At 44.5% G+C, this 17,709-nt stretch overlaps 1 protein-coding gene across 1 annotated transcript in view; it reads left to right on the forward strand.

Annotated features, from left to right (window-relative positions):
- Nucleotides 1–17,709, forward strand: part of MAPK1 (mitogen-activated protein kinase 1) — a gene marked incomplete at its 5' end in the record, with an annotated part of 92,547 nt that overhangs the window by 62,224 nt on the left and 12,614 nt on the right. Inside the window, 3 exons of the mRNA XM_079717550.1 lie at nt 6,063–6,179; nt 12,697–12,811; nt 13,078–13,209. Coding sequence (XP_079573676.1) covers nt 6,063–6,179; nt 12,697–12,811; nt 13,078–13,209 — 364 coding nt within the window. The remainder of the gene's footprint in view (nt 1–6,062; nt 6,180–12,696; nt 12,812–13,077; nt 13,210–17,709) is intronic.

Genomic DNA, 17,709 nt, shown 5'->3' on the forward strand with positions numbered 1-17,709 from the left:
ACTGCTCACCAAAATGGACACCCACACTGATATATATGTCTTGCTGGCCATCTGCACAATCCAGGCATTGTTTTCAAAGCCCAATTTTAACACACACTCAGAAACACAATAGGATGTTTTAGATATTTACAGCAGTGCAATTCACCCACATTTCAAAATGTCCATGTGGGGTGTGCATCATCCACATGGGCATGAATATTCAGGAGAGACTCTCATTCCATAGATGAGTGTGGTGTGTCACCGAGTCACCAATTTGCCGTGGGAGCATGTCCAACAGCCAGGGCACGTGCACGTGGGAGGGTGGAGCTCTGGACTCCCCAAATGCCCATCACATCCTCAGACCTTGGGGTGACCATGATGCTTTCCCACAAGCCCTGTACCTAGAAAGTTTGTGACCGGTGGCCTTACTGACTTGTTATTTGGTCCTTTTTGAATTTTCAAGTAGGTAATGATGTCACTTCTTCCTTTTTCCATTAGCTTCTGTGTTACTAAGTATTTTCTAGTCTTGAGCCCTCAGGATATCAACTCTTCTCAGTGTCTTAGACCTTTAGTTTTTGGCTCTATAAACATGCTTTGTACTTGTTACCTGAAGCCCAGAGACCCAGCAGACACCAGCCTCTCAGGGCCCTCCTGGGACCCTCTCCTTGTAGGCTTCCTCTTTATTACTCAGGGCCGCAGAAAAACAAGGGTTGAAGACCCTACTTCGAGATTCTGCTTGCATATTTTTAATGAAACTGCCAGAGGAGTGTGGTCTCCAGCAGTCCTGTGTCCTCGCCGTTTGCGTACTGAGCCCCCAGCAGCCCCAGGAGGAGTTCCGGGCTGCTAGGCTCACAGCACGTGTGGTTCTGAGTATGCATGGGAAGGAGGACTTTGAAAGATACAAATGAACCGTCTTTGGGGCTGGCTTTTGTCTTATGAGAATTTGAATTTGCTCAGCCCAAAAAGTAGCCAAGTAGGAGTGATAGGTCATTTTATATTTCTTGTACTGTATCCTGGTTGTCTACCTTCCTTCTTATAGAATTGTAGTGAATTTTATTGCTTTTTTATTTTGAAGCCTTGACAGTTTTTTGGTTAATGCTGTGTTAAAGTGTTAAAGGAACTTTAAAAAATCACATGAGCTTTCCATTGATGACCATGAATGGAGTTGTGAAGTCTTTTCTTTTTTTTCTTTTTTCTTTTTTTTTTAATATTTATTTGTTTGGCTGCGCCGGGTCTTAGTTGCAGCACACGAGATCTTTGTCGTGTGCGGGATCTTTAGTTGCAGCATGTGGGATCTAGTTCCCGGACCAGGGATCGAACCCGGGCCCCCTGCATTGGGAGCGTGGAGTCTTAACCACTGGACCACCAGGGAAGTCCCGAGTTGTGCAATCTTGTAGAGGTCTAAACCCTACATCACCCTCTTTATTTTTTAAATTATAATCAAAAATTTTGAGAACCTGCTGGTTCTATGCCTTATACTAGGAGTGGAGGATACAAGTAATGAAACACGATCCTCCTTACACCAACTCACTGTTCTGAAAATTGGTAACTAAAGGGAAAGGATTAAACATTTTCCCTGTCTTTCCAGTGAGATCTGGGCATCAGGGTAAGAAAATAGCCCCAGTTGATGAATGATGGCTCTTCCTTAAAATAAATGCCAGCTAATAAATGCACAAGGAATAATAAAATTAGAGAAGTCGCCATTTTGCAGCCTTCAGTGACGTAATTGATTTGTGCAATATAATCCCTGGACCCTCTGCTCAGCCTCCAGTCCCCTGGGTGGGCTGCCACCGCCTCCCCATGTGGACTCCCTGTTCACCTTGCACCTAGACCATGTCCTGGTCTGAAGCCCTCTCTCAAGCCCACCGGGCTGCTGCGGTTCCTCCCAGCCCACAGTGACCCTCAGGCCACAGGACCCCTTCTGATGGCTTCCAGACAGGAGGAGCGACTGCTGCTTTATTTCTTGTTTAAAGAAGGAGCAGTACTGCAGCGTTCCGCGTGGGGAAGGAATGCTGCTAATTCTAAAACTTTTCCTTCTTCATTTTGCCACTCTGAACAATGCAGGGTTTTTTTTTAACATTATTGTTTAAGTATTAATGTAAGATTTTACATTAATGGTAATGCTGTACCCTGGTTTTTACTTTTAAGAGATAATCAGTAGTTCAGATACTGTGAAAAGTGGTCAGTACTAGTCTCTGCCAGTTAATCCACCTGAGTTGCTATGCTTCCTATAAACATTTGAAATAAGGCATTTAATTCACCTGATATTGAGAGCCCACTTCACTTAGGGATAAAAAGTTAATTGAGTATTGCCTTTTTCTAGGGACTTATATTCCAGCTGTGGGGATGGGCATATATCCAGCTAACTGTCATGGATTGTGGGTATGTGCTTACATATAATACACGTCAAGCAAAGTATTACCAGAGTTCAGAAATGTGAACCATTCGTGGGATTGGTGTTGATTCCTGGGAAACCTCTCAGAAGAGGTCACTTTTATGCTGGTATTTAGGGTCAGGCAATGGTGAGCATCAGGTCCTCAACTGAGGGGGCGTCGCGGAGTCAGGAGGGGCATGGAACTGTCCGTAGGAGCAGATATGGCACAGAGATGGTGGTGGGAGACAGCCGAGCAGACAGTGTGTGGAGGGTCTTTACTTAAAGAATTTGGGCTTTATTTACTAGGCAGAGGGGATTGGTTAAAAGATTTTTGAGCCAGAAAGGTGATTTATGTTTTAGAAATAACACTCAGGCAGGAATTTTGAGGCGGAATCAGATTGCAGTCAGGTAAAGCGAGTCTCCCTAATTCCAGACAGACTAAGGCCCTGTCAGTTGAGATGTTGGAAGGGCAGCCAGTTGAAGAGCCACTTGGGGAGGTTTCAGCTGCGGGGCCATCCTGTCCCTCACACACTCCCGGGCAGTTGCTCTGGTTTCCCAAGGTCTTCCTGTGGCTGGAATCTCTTCAGTGTTCCAGTGTCACTGCACGTGGGTCCTCCTCAGAGAGGGCTGCTCCGTCTTAATAAGCACGCTGTCCGGCACCACTATGTTAGCTGTGTCTTGCTCTGTAACAATCACCTCAAAATGTAGTGGCCTTCCAAAGAAGAAGAAATTGAGGATAAAAAGACCAAGTGAAGGCAAAACAGAGTTTTTTGGGCGGTGAAACTATTTCTGTATGACAGTGTACTGGTGGATACATGTCATTACACACCTGTCAAAACTCATAGAATATACAACACCGAGAGTGAACCTGAAGGTAAACTATGGACTTGGGGTGATAATGATGTGTCAGTGTAAGTTCCTCGACTGTAACAGACGTCCCGCTCTGGTGCAAGATGTTGATAGTGGGGGAGGCAGGTGTACATGGGGAACTCTTTGTACTTTCTGCTGAATTCTGCTGTGAACCCAAAATGGCCCTAGAAAAAGAAAATCTGCTATTAAAAAAAAAATGTAGTGTACTTAAACAACAAGAATCACGTTTGAGCTCATAGTTTCTGCAGGTGAGGAGTTCAGTCAGGGTGCAGTGGTGGGCGGTGACTGGTCTCTGCTCCAGCCTCTGGGCCTCGGCTAGAAGATATGGGGGTGGAGGCTCAAGTCATCTCCCACAGGGCCTGGCCGTTGATGCCACGGAACGGCCACGTGTAGCCCACGTGGCCTGGTGTCCTCACAACGTGGGCAGAGTGTTCCAAGTACCCCAGTGGAAAGAGCCAGGTAGAAGCCACATTGCATTTTATGATTTTGCCTCGGAAGTCTCACAGCATCACTTCCACTATATTCTGTTGGTTTAGGCAGTTACAAAGGTTTGGCCAGATTCAAGAGAAGGGAAGATAGATCCTGCCCTCTTGATAAAAATTCAGCCAAAGAGCTTGAAACAGGAGCATGGGTAAGGGTTATATTGGTATGACCCTCTTTAGAAAATCCAGTCTGCCACAGCTGTGTGTAAAGTTGCTCACACCACTTATCCTGTCTTTGTAGATGTTTAAGAATCTCATCAAGCCTCCCAAAGTGCGGCTTCTGTTTCTTTGTCCACGCTCCCAGAGGTGTGTGGAGACGTCAGCCTCGGTACTTAGCCTCACTGAGCTGGGAATTTCCTATATGCTGTTTTTTTTAAATCTGGGATTTGTTTTGTGGTTCCACTGACCCACAAAAAGCTGTGGATGAAGTCTGAACCCATCCACGCTGTGTGGGGCTGAGTGTAGTAGAGGGCGGTGAAGGATCTGGGAATCCTGGTCAGGGGCTTGCAGTGCTTTTACTCTGCTGCTGAGATGCAGTATTTCTTCTCTGAGCACACGACTCAGAATATGGCTTCAAGTGTCCATTTACATGCAGAGGGCAGACCAAGTGCTGAGCTTTGATTGAACTTAAATCAGAGGATGAGGTGTTAGCCCTGAAAAAAGAGAAACTGTGGGCTGTGTTGAAAGTTGAAGCCACATGGAATTGACGTGAATTGGTGGTAGTCCAGCGTGGCAAATGGTGACTTCTGGATGGCTTAGAGGACCCACCTTTGCATTTAAGGAGAAATCGCTCCTCTCTTGCTTCCTGAGCTGGAATCACGCCTGCAGGGATTGTACTGCAGGTGAATTGAGTATTCCTGCAGTTTGTTTCATGGGACTTGGTAGAATAGGCTCTAAGGAAACAAATAGGGTTGCAGGTATGTCGAAAGCCTCAAGATCAGTCAAGCTGAGGTTAGAGCTTACCACGGTCCCCCTGTAAAACTTATGGCCGTCCATCAGCCCGATCCTCTGACAGGCCCAGGACTGTTGAGGGTGCGATGGCATCAGCAAGCTGGCTGGCTCGAGAGGTGAGGCTGGTGCTCGGGGGCGCGGGGTGGTGATGGAGGCCAAGAGGGGACTGTCAGCTGCGAGAGGGCCCAGACAGCCTCACCATGCAGCTCTGTTAGGGTGCGCTTAGAGCGTAGCCTACGGAAGAGCAACTGGGGAAGCAGATGTGACATTGGCTCCTTTTGAAGATGCAGTGACAGTATGTCAAAAGACGGAAATTGGGCGACACAGATACGTCACTTCTCTTGAGTGCTGCAGTCAAAGCAAGCAGCAGGGCCTGTGGGGTCAGAGGTGCCACATGGGGATGCCAGTGTCCAAGGCTAGAGGGAGACACTGGTGAGGTGGACGGGAGCATTCAGAGTCTTTCTGAATTGTCGAGAACTTCAACTATGGGATCTCTCAGCAGAGATTGATGTCCATTTACGTCTCGTGAGTATCTCTGAGGTGTGTCCCTTCCTCATTATCCTATTTTTATGGCCTGAGCTCAGACCCTTATCACTTCTTAGGTGAATTAAAGCAATAAGCCTCCAAAGTGATCTCTGTCTTCCAGGCTGCCTTCTGCTAGACTCTGGCCTGTCTTTGTTAACATCTCTCTCTGTTTCTCGGGTTAGTTCCCCAGGAGCTAGGAATTAAAATATCCTGCAATTGTACGGGACTAAATGTGTTATAGTTACTTTCCTTATACATTGGAGCTGGAGTAGCACCAAAGCGTTGAATGGTGAAAGGCCAGCAAGTACTTTTGTGAGTCAGGAGAAATTAGAAGCTGGGTGTTTGTTTTTTTTAAAAGATTCATCTTCAGTATGTGAAATATCTTTTAAAGCTTTGGGAGTGGGTTTGGCTACGTGGAGGGGGAAGGAGGTAGGAAGAGCAGGTGGAGGACCAGCAGGAGGTCAGGTCTGTGGAGAGAGGGCGAGTGTGGGAGAGGGGCTGATCCCACGGTGACCACCCCTGAGCGTCAGCAGGAGAGGTCTGGTTTGGGTAACCTTATTTTCTGAGCAGAACAGTTTTTGTCAAGTGGCCTAAGCAAGGTTGCTGTGGGATAAGCAGATAATGAGAGGTGAGGATACCTCTGAAGATGTGTTCTGTTCAAGACTCCTCCAGCCTGTTCCTGTCTGATGTGTGGCAGCTGCCTTTCAGATTGTGGTGAGGATTAGGTAAGAGTGAGTGTGTAGAATTCCAAGAAGCATCTGCCACATAGGAATGGTAGCAGTTACTTGTCATCATTACTGCTGTCTTTTTTATGTTTATGATGTTTTGATGTTAAATTGGTTAGAATCTCTAAGAACGTGTCCTGTTATTTTCTCTCTTAGATCTGTGACTTTGGCTTGGCCCGTGTTGCAGATCCGGACCATGATCACACAGGGTTCCTGACGGAGTATGTTGCCACACGTTGGTACAGGGCTCCGGAAATTATGTTGAATTCCAAGGTAAGGACCAAGTTTGCATAAAGGAAAACCAAGAGGCAAAAGAACTTTGGACGTGAGTTGCAGTAAGCCTCCCACTCAGTAAGTCTCTTTCCACCTGGGATGAGGCCTGGCCTGTCTGGTCAGAACCAAGGTATGTCTTTGTCTCCCATTCAACACTGAACTTCTGGGCCCTTGGCTGGGGTAGTGCTGATGTGTTATAGAGTTGGAGGCCCTGCCTCCCTGGTCACTGGTACAATGAATGGTCTGTGTCCCACCCTCCGGTCAGCTCTCCTGCAGTCCTACCTGGGGCAGCTTTCACTCCTGCGGCTGCCACTGTCAGGGGCAGGCTGGCTCTGTGTCAGAGATGAGCTCTGTATACGTTGTGTGTTTCTGTGAATGCGGACCAGAGCTTTTCTGTAAAGGTCAGACGTACCTGATAATGAAGAATGCCTCTTTAGCAAAATTATAGTATAATTGAAAGAAAACATTGGTGTGGAAAAAATTGGAGCTGCTATAATTCTTTCAAAATTATATGATGGTCCTGCTTCCAAATGGTAGTCCCTGCATCTGGATCGAAAGCACACTTCTAACAAGGTCTTTGTCTGGGTCATAAGGAATGATTGAAAAATTTATAAAAGCAAGAGAGTGAAGTACGACATCCTTGTTAGGTGTATGAGCAACAATGGCAAACAGTGAGGGCTGCTGTGGGGATTCAGTTTTGTTTTTTATTTGTTTTATCTTTTGGGCATGCCACACGGCATATGGAATGTTAGTTCCCTGACCAGGGGTCGAACCCGTGCCCCCCTGCATTGACAGCACGGAGTCTTAACCACTGGACCACCAGGGAGGTCCTGGAGTTTCAGTATTTTTAATATATCATTTGCAAATAGTATTTGAATAAGGTGTCACATTTGAGAAGTTAAGTGCAACTGACATCTAATATCTAATCCTGTATCTCATATCTCAAGACAGATTCTTGATCTCGGTTCCATCTTCCATAATGTAACATTAATATACATGAAGAAAAGCTATAAAAATAGGGACTTCCCTGGTGGCTCAGTGGTTAAGACTCCACACTCCCAATGCAGGGGGTCTGGGTTCGATCCCTGGTCCAGGAACTAGATCCCTCATGCATGCCGCAACTAAGAGTTCGCATGCCACAACTAAGGAGCAGGCAAGCCACAACTAAGGAGCCCACCTGCCTCAACTAAGACCCAGTGCAACAAAAAAAAAAAAAGAGGAAGAAAAGCTATAAAAACAGACTTTGGACCCCGTGTTCAGGTGTAGGAACCAGAAATCATCCTGAGAGGTTTCGTGGGAATGAGAAGAACAGGTGTAATTAGCCCATAGGCTGCATTCTCTTCCTCCATCCTTTACGAGTGAAAGGGCTTGGGATGTAGGTTGCTTTTGTGAGGAAACGGAATTTGTTTAAAGCAGTTAGTTATTCTTGATATCATACCTGTGTTTAGTTTAGCTATGGAAGTAAAATTCCATTAAAATATATTACATTTAAAGAAGGATTTGGTGTAACAGATGTTTCAAAGGAGAAAATGTTGTGTTGATTCTCTCATAATTCTGTACGACAATCCCACACAACAGGTTCTTGCTGTGGATAGATGGGCCACGTGACAGCCACTCCACGCCAGAGGCGCCCGTGTGTGCAGCAGTGCCTGCCAGCTGGAAGGAAAGCTGTCCTTTGGGTCCTGGGGCCTTGTGGTCTTACAGCATCCATCCCCACTTGAGCCGCTCCCCTGTCTTCACTTCTTGGCCACCCTCCAGGGGGAAGTAGCCAGGAGGGTGGCCTCTGTTTTTGCAGAGTTAACTACAGTCAAAACTGAGTTTGAATCCTTTTTTATTTATAACACCTCTAGCCTGAGAATGTTACTTCTAGCAATGTATTCAGGATTTTCTTTTTTATTGATTTAGAACATTTTCACACCCACAGAAGAGAGTCCAGTGAACACCCATATTCCCCTTATAGCACCAGCTGTTGACATCTTCTGCCTCCCTCTCTCTCCCCTGTCTCTTCTCTCTCTTCCCTTGTGTCAAACCCTCTCACACTTCACCAACATAAACCAGCACTGCACACCTCGACTGATGCTAGGAGTTCACTAATACTCCCGAAAAGGTGGTGTGCTTCCCCACAGCCGCAGTACCCTGCGAGCGCCTGTGACGGCCGGCGCTCATTCAGTGCCATCCCAGTTGTGTGTGTCACCCCCATCTGGGACAGTCCTCCCGCCTTCCTGGCTTCTCCATGACATGGAATACTTGGCAGAGCACAGAGGTGGTGTTGTGCCCAGCGGTTCTCTTTCTGAATTCTTGGGACTGGCTCCTCCTGATTAGGTTTAGGTCACACTTTTCTGGCACAAACCCCACAGAGTCTTGGAAGCCATGTGTGTGGCTCCTCTGTTTCCTGGCAGCCTCTCCCCCAGGGGTGCGCCCTTGAGGACCATTGTCTCCATTGCAAAACGTGATTTTCTAAATTGATTGTTCCTTTTACATCGATGAGCTGGCATTCATCTGTGAAGAAGAGGTTTCCCCCCTTTCTCTTTCTCTTCCTCTGACCCCTGTCTTTGTTTTGAAAACATGATTATGGACTCATGGTGGCTGTGGGGTTTTTTGTTTGTTTGTTTGCTGTGCATTATCTTCTTTTTTTTTTTAATACTCATTTTCTTAGCTTTGGCCAGCTAGAGCACTGTGTGTGTATGTGTATTTGTAACATTTTATTTTGATAGAATTTTCAATTCGCAGAAACATTGCAAGAAAAGAAAAGGCAGGGGTTCTCAAACATTCTGTTCTCAAGACTCCTTCAATGTCGGAATGTCTAAAAATTTATCCAAGACCCCAAGCAGGTTTTGTTTATGTGGGTTTTATCTATCAATATTTACTATATAGAAATTAAAACGGAAACTTTTTTTTTTTTTTTTTTTTTTTTGGCTGCATTGGGTCTGTTGCTGTGTGCAGGCTTACTCTAGTGGCAGTCGGGGGCTACTCTTCATTGTGATGCATGGGATTCTCATTGCAGTGGCTTCTCTTGTTGTGGAGAACAGGCTGTAGGGCACATGGGCTCAGTAGTTGCAGCTTCCCAGACCAGGGCTCGAACCCATGTACCCTGCATTGGCAGGCGGATTCTTAACTGCTGAGCCACCAGTTTGGAGCCCCAAAACTGAAACTTTTTAAAGTATTTATTAATTTTTAAATTAATTTATTTAAAAATAAATGTTAAAAAGCTAGATAGTTCTCATTTTAAAAATGTTTATTTTCCACAACAAAAACATTTTAGTGAGAAGAGTGGTGTTCTCATCTTTGCATATCTCTTCAGCGTCTGGCTTGATTTGAACACTGCTGGATTCTCACCTGGTTCTGCATTCAGTCTGTCAAATATGTTGTTTTGGTGAAGTTAGTGAAGAGTTAGTGAAGAGTCTTTGCACGAAGCTCGGAAAGGGAGAGTTAGTAGTCTTTTCAACTACGCTTGGCTCATCATTGATACCACACCAAAACCCAGCAGAGGAAAGGCTAATTGCCATGTGAAATCTGAAACCATGGCATCCATAGCTCTTCCTGACACCAACACCCATGCGTGATTCTGTAACACAGAGCGTTAGGGAAGCACGGTTCACTGTTGTCACGTTTCATGTATAATATCCTGTAATGTCATGCAATCTGTAGAAAAATCTCCTGTACACATGTGAGAGAATGAGTGAAGAGGAAAACAGAATCACAGTCGTATTAAAGCAGAGGGAAGCCGCCTCACAGAGCTGCTGGCTGGAACTCTCCACCCTTCACCTCAGATGCACACTCACCAGCTCTTTATGTTTTGTCCTGTTTGCTTTTTCATTCTCTCTCTGTGTGCCTGTTTTTGTGAGTCATTTGAGAATGGCTTGTAGATGTGCACCTTTAGCACTAAGCATTTCACCATGTGTGTCCTTAGAACAGTAGTTCGAATGTTCCCTGAGGACATTTGGTTGCGTTTAGACATTTTTGGTTGTCACAACTAGTAGGGGAGGTGCTGCCGGCATCGAGCAGTGAGAGGTCAGAGCAGTGGCGAGCACCCTGAGGTGCGCAGGCCGGCCCCCCAACAAAGACTTGTCCAGCCCAGAGCGGCAGCAGTGTAGGTGAGAAAGAAGGGTGTTCTCTCACGTGACCGTAATCAAAAGTGGGAAAATTAACACTAATCCAATAGTAATGCCCCATTTATATTCAGATTTTGGATATTGTCCCAATAATAACCTTTGTAGCTTTTCTCAATATGTGTGTAAGGCTCACACGTTGCATTGTTGCTTTAGTCGCCTTTAATCTGAAATAGTTCCTCAGCCTTTTTTTTTTTTTTTTTTGCGGTATGTGGGCCTCTCACTGTTGTGGCCTCTCCCGTTGCGGAGCACAGGCTCCGGACGCACAGGCCCAGCGGCCATGGCTCACGGGCCCAGCCGCTCCGCGGCATGTGGGATCTTCCCAGACCGGGGCACGAACCCGTTTCCCCTGCATCGGCAGGCAGACTCTCAACCACTGCGCCACCAGGGAAGCCCCCTCAGCCTTTCTTGACCTTGATGTTTTTGAAGGGTGCGGGTCAGCTACTTGTAGCACATGCCTCAGTTTTGTGTCATGCATTTTGGGCATGAATACCACAGAAAGAGTGTTTTCTTCTCAGCGCATTATCTGTCACATCAGGAGGCACACCTGGTTTGTGTCGGTATCGGTGAAGTTCATGTTGATCCTTTGGTTACGATGGCGTCCTCCAGGTCTCCACCATCATTATGGTTATAGTTACTGTTAATTATAGTAATAATAATTACCACGTTGGACTTCCCTGGTGGCGCAATGGTTAAGAATCCTCCTGCCAATGCAGGGGATACAGCTTCGAGCCCTGGTCTGGGAAGATCCCACATGCCGCGGAGCAACTAAGCCCGTGCGCCACAACCACTGAGCCTGCGCTCTAGAGCCTGTGTGCCTAGAGGCCATGCTCTGCAACAAGAGAAGCCACTGCAATGAGAAGCCCGCGCACGGCAACAAAGAGTAACCCCCGCTCACTGCAACTAGAGAAAGCCTGCGTGCAGCAACAAACACCCAACACAGCCATAAATAATGAATGAATCAATCAATGTACTAGGAAATTGTGGGAAGATACTTTAAATCTCTGTAATTTACTGAAGAGAATTGTTTTGAAATTCATCCCATTTTATCAGAGCTGTAGATCTCATCATTAATTCTTTGATTTTCAAAAAATACTTTGCTATGTTTCCATAAACTTTAATATTTGTAGAAATTTTTTCCCTCTAGCTTTTCTCCACATTTCTTCTTCTATTTATCACTATACCTAAGCATTCTCCATAAAACTCAACTTATATAGTAACATCTTTTTTTTTTTTTTTTTTACTGTTGTATGATAATTCTTCCATGTCTTTTCACCGAATTCCTTTAAAAGAAAAAAATATACCTGAAAAATGAATAGAAAAAGGAGATAAGCAATAGGGATCGGTGAGACATGATGGAGCCGGCACGTGCTTCTTTTCGGCAGAGATCATGGGTAATTGTTGTGTTTTTTTTTTTGTGGGTTTTTTTTGCGGTACGCGGGCCTCTCACTGTTGTGGCCTCTCCCGTTGCGGAGCACAGGCTCCGGACACGCAGGCTCAGCGACCATGGCTCACGGGCCCAGCCGCTCCACGGCATGTGGGATCCTCCCAGACCGGGGCACGAACCCGTGTCCCCTGCATCGGCAGGCGGACTCTCAACCACTGCGCCACCAGGGAAGCCCTGTGTTTTGTTTTTAATGATTTTCAAAATGGATAAAGATATTCTGGATATGTAGCAACGCCCCCCCCCTTTTATAATTTATTTTTATTATTATTTTTTGGCTGCTTTGGGCCTTTGTTGCTGTGCGCGGGCTTTCTGTAGTTGCGGCAAGTGGGGGCTACTCTTTGTTGCAGTGCACGGGCTTCTCATTGTGGTGGCTTCTCTTGTTGCAGAGCATGGGCTCTAGGCACCCGGGCTTCAGTAGTTGTAGCTCGCGGTCTCTAGAGTGCAGGCTCAGTAGTTGTGGCACACGGGCTTAGTTGATCTGTGGCATGTGGGATCTTCCCGGACCAGGGCTCAAACCCGTGTCCCCTGCATTAGCAGGAGGATTCTTAACCACTGCACCACCAGGGAAGTCCAGTTTTCCAAAATGAGTAAGTGGGCCACAAATGTCCTAAAGCAATCAGTGGTTGTTTCTGTTTTTTTCTTTTTCCAGCTTCAGCTTACAAGGATTCTGATTCTTTCTCTCAAATCATTTGAAAAAAGAAATGAAGTATACTGCAGAAATTCTAACTTAATAACAAGTTAATCAACTTTGAAGAGAGAAATAAAATCAAGCAATCTGGGTTGTTTAGTGTCTTATAAGAAAGCCAAATGATATTTGTCTCTCCATCGTCTCTTATTTCTGAATTACAGAGCCAGAGGAGAAGCTGACACTCCAGCAGCCCTGTGCCTGTCATGCAGAAAGGTATCGTTGTGTCATGGAACAGCAGAGGTCATTCTCCATCTTCTCTCCTTTCCACTGCAGGGCTACACCAAGTCCATTGATATTTGGTCTGTAGGCTGCATCCTGGCAGAGATGCTCTCCAACAGGCCCATCTTCCCGGGGAAGCATTACCTCGACCAACTGAACCACATTCTGGGTAAGGTTCGTGAGCATTCTGGGGACCCACTGTATACATCAGAGTACCCTCAGGAAATTAAGAAGAGTTCCAGCAACTCTTCAGCCTGTGATGGACATGAGCTTTTTTTAATCTTCCTTGATTTAAAACATTAAGGACTTTTAAAAAAGCATTGGGAGGCAGTGAGAAGACATTGAATGTCAGTGCCCATTCCGCCCCACTGCTGATGGTATGCAGTTGGTTTACCTTGGTCTTGATAATTAACAGCTGATTATTTTATCTGATAGGTATTCTTGGATCCCCATCCCAGGAAGACCTGAATTGTATAATAAATTTAAAAGCTAGAAACTATTTGCTTTCTCTTCCGCACAAAAATAAGGTGCCATGGAACAGGCTGTTCCCAAATGCTGACTCCAAAGGTAAATGTGATTTCATTGATTATTTTTCTTAGGCTTAGCTTTTATTTGTTTCTTTGTCTTATTCATTAAAGCAGTAGGTCACTAGTCTATGGCTGTTGGGATAATGCCTTATTTGGTGGTCACTCTTCATTTCTTTCTTCCCTCTTATTTAGGAGCGGTGGCCATAGGGTAAGGGAGTCTGGAGGTGACTGTTTAGTTTTCCGCGTTTTAGTTTCTTTGCTACTTTTTAACTTGGATTAAGTTCAATTTTTTTAAGGTCATCTTGTCATTTGATCATTTTGAAAGTTAGGTTTATCACAGAATAATTCACAGAGTAAAATTCACCCTTTTTAGTTGTGCAAGTCTTTGAATTTTAACAAACGTATGCAGTCCTGTAACTTCACCACAGTCAAGTTTTGGAGCATTCCCATTGTCCCCAAAAGTTGCCTTGTGCCCCTTCATAGTCAGTTCCCTCGCCTAGTCCCTGGCAATCAACATCTGATCTGGTTCCTGTCCCTATGGCTTTACCTTTTCCAGAATGTCATAGAATTGCAATTATGTAATATGTAGCCTTTTATGTCTGGATTCTTCCACTCAGCAGAATGCATTTCAGATTTAGATTTATCTGTACTGGTGCCTGTGGCAGTCTCCTCAACAAATGGTGCTGGAACAATTAGACATTTGTGTGCAAAAAATAAGTAACATGGACCTAAATAGAAGGACCAAAGCTATTAAGCTTTGAGAAAAAAACAGGATAGAATCTTCATGGCCTTAGGTTGGGTGAAGATATCTTAGATATGTTCCAAGAGCATGTTCCATAAAAGAGAAAGGTCATACATTCGATTTTAGTCTTTGATATCTTATAAGTTAATTTTGTTTAATAATTATATTATCCTTCATTCCTGCCTAACATGTACCTGTTAAATATATTAGGCAGCTATTTTTTTAACTTTATACTGTCATAGAAGTGTGGTAGGCAGAATAATGACCCCATGCCCAAAGATGTCCGTGTCCTAATTCCCGGAAACTGAGTCCGTGTTAGGTTACATGACAGAGAGGGGTAAGGTTACTCGTCAGCTAACTTTAAGGTGGGGAGATTAGCATGGGTTGTCCAGGTGAGCCTGGTGTCATCACAGGGGTCCTTAGAGTGGAAGGAAGGTGTCAGAGGAGGGAACCCAAGAACAGCTTGCTGACATGGTAGTGCAGCGATTTTACAATATTTACATCCAGTCTGCTGTTGACTGAATTTTAGCTTTTTCTAATATGTGTGTATGCATATATGTGTGTGTGTACATATATGTGTATTTTTTAACATTAACAACGATTTGCTTAGATGTTAAATTTGTTTTTTGTGTTGACCTGAGCCAAGTTTCAGAAACACTTGGTTTAAAATTGAATTTCTTTTGGATATAAGAGGAACTGTCTTTTAAACTCTCTGATATAAAGGTAGTGTATGATTATGGTAGACAGTTTGGACGTATAGAAAAAGTAGGAGAATAAGAAATAGTCTTAATTATCAGAATCCCAAAATAACCTTTAATGTTTGCTCTACCAACGTGTGCACAGCTTCTACCTATTTAGTTATAGTTATATAATGTATTCTAGTTGCAGAATTTTCAAAATTAGAACTTCCCATGCCTTGCCACGTGTTACTGATTAGACTGGCTTGTGTGCTGTATCGTCCATCCCAAGCATGTTACCTAGATCTGATTTCCTGAGTTACCTTTTTTAAGAGGTGTGTACATAACAAAACTGTACAATTAAGACCTTACAAGAAACAGAACTCTTGGGCTTTTCTCCTGTTTGTTTCCTCATTCTTTTCTCTAGTTAGTCATAATTTGCATCAAATTATTTGAGGTTTTCTTTAGCTTATTTTCCTTAGGTTAAGGTCATGAACTTTGAGATTGGTTCGTTCAGTTAATAATTAACCCCACTAAAATCCAGTTAAATTTGAATTGTAGGTATTGGGTGAATATAATGAAAAAGCGGGGAAGAACTATACATAGAATCAAGTGGAAAGATGGAGTTTAGTGCTGAAATGGGCATAAAACATCATGTGTCCAGAGCACAGGCTTTGCAGCCAGACCTCCCTGGTTCAGTCCACAGCCCAGCCGCTTACCAGCTGAGCATCCTTTGGACAAACTACTTAACCTCTCTGGGCCTCTTGTTTTCCCATTTATAAAATATTAGCTGGGACAAAGCGAAAGAGAGGCATGGACATATATACAGTACCAAACGTAAGGTAGATAGATAGTGGGAAGCAGCCGCATAGCACAGGGAGATCAGCTCGGTGCTTTGTGACCGCCTGGAGGGGTGGGATAGGGAGGGTGGGAGGGAGGGAGACGCAAGAGGGAAGGAATGGGGGAACAGATGTATATGTATGACTGATTCACTTTGTTATAAAGCAGAAACTAATAAAAAAAAATTCCCTAGCCTAAAACAAAAGAATAAAAACAAACAGTAACAACAAAAATATATATATTAGTACCTGCATCACAGGGTTGTGTGAATGTCTATACTGCTGGTTTTGGTAGGACTAGGTTCTGAGATCTTAGAGTTTTTCATTTATATATCTTGGGTCCTTTCTATGTCTCTGTAGTTATAAAAAATGGGTACATAACGTTCCCTTGTGCGTGGCCTGTAGTGTCTTTCACAACCTCATGTTGGACGTTGACATTCACATCAGTTATCTGTTGCTGTGCAACAAACCCCTCCACAACTCCGGGCCTTCAGATCACCCCATATGATGCTGCACACCTGAAACTTAGAAACAGTTACATTGAAACCAAACCAAACCATAACTAGGTTAATGTGGCACCTTGTGAAATGAGATATAGAAGAGGATCTTGCTAAAATTGACCCTTATTACCAAAAATTTTAAAAACCCGACCAGCACATATTTGTTCCAAAGCCCACAGGGCTGGGTGCAGCTGGGCGGGTCTGCTCGGCTTGCCTCGTGCTGCATGGCCTAAGGGTGCCTCACAGCACCTAGCACCCCGTTGGCTCTCGTCCTACAGTGGTCCAGACTGGGCTTCTCATGCTGGCAACAGCATTCCAAAAGAACCAGAGCAGGAGCTGCAAGGTCTCTCCTGGCCGGGTCTCAGAAATGGACATTTCTGCCACAGTCTGTTGGTCAGAGCACATCACAAGGTCAGACCCGACTCAAGAGGGGGAGAAATGAATCCACCCCTTCGTGGGAGGAGCTGCAAAGAAATGGGGGCCATATTTATCTGCCACCAGGTTGCTTCTAGTTTCTTACTACAGCATTGGTAAATGTATTCATTTAATAAATAGATGGGTGTCTGTTCTAAGGCCCTGGACATAGAACAGCAGCAATAAGACAGATTTAAGAACATGCATGCAGGTAGCTAATAGTCTAGATTTGCAAGAAAATAACAGGAAGAAATGAATGGAAGACCCCGGGGACCTCAAGAAATTAAAACTTTCAAGCTGAAACACTGGTGCTTTTAAGTTTGGTTAATAGTATTGGGTTGGCCAAAATGTTTGTTCAGATTTTTCCATAAGATCTTATGGGAAAACCCAAGTGAACTCAAATAGTTCACAGAAATGGAAATGTAAATGTCTCTTAAATATAGGAAAAGGGACTCATTGTTATTTATTATATGAGATACGAACATTGAAAGGTCAGTAATTCCATTTTTTTCCCCGTCATCACAGTAGCAAGAATCACAGAGTTTGATAACCCACTGTGTGGTCAAGGCTGTGGGGAAGGGGGTCTTCTCAGAGGCAGCTGGTGGAGTGTGAATCCGTGGAGTCTCTCTGAAAGGCAGCTTGGCAATTCTGTCACATGTCTTTTGTTCCAGCAGTTCTGGGTATTGCACTTTTGGGTTTGCCAACCAAATGGAGGGGAAGTGACATTTTAATTTGTTTTTCTTTAAGAGTGAGATTGAATATTTTTTCACATGTGTGTTGGAAATTTCTGACTGTTGAGTCCCTTGAACCAGTAGTATTGTAGATTTTTCTTCAAAGGAATCTAGCTTAGGATTCTCTCCAAAATTACTCCCGTGAGGGGGAAGAAATGATTATTCTTCAGCAGATGGTACTGGGCTAGTTGAATAGCTATTTGGAAGAAAACCAGTTTAAATCACTATTCACACATCAAAGTGAATTCCAAAACAATTGATCAAATACTTTTTAAAAAATCATACTATTAAAAACGAACAATATTTAGAGCATTCAGTATTTTTCTGATCTCTGCGTGGGGGAAGAATATCTTCCTAAGCTTTAAAAACAAACCAAGATGGGCTTCCCTGTGGCGCAGTGGTTGAGAGTCCGCCTGCCGATGCAGGGGACATGGGTTTGTGCCCTGGTCTGGGAAGATCCCACATGCCGCAGAGCGTCTGGGTCCGTGAGCCATGGCCACTGAGCCTGCGCGTCCGGAGCCTGTGCTCTGCAGCGGGAAAGGCCACAACAGTGAGAGGCCCGCGTACCGCAAAAAAAAACCACAAAAAAACCCCAAGATGGCACAGTAGATAAGAATCTGCCTGCCAGTGCAGGGGA

This window comes from Hyperoodon ampullatus (assembly GCF_949752795.1).
Source record: "Hyperoodon ampullatus genome assembly, chromosome: 13".
In the NCBI taxonomy this organism is placed as follows: domain Eukaryota; kingdom Metazoa; phylum Chordata; class Mammalia; order Artiodactyla; family Ziphiidae; genus Hyperoodon; species Hyperoodon ampullatus.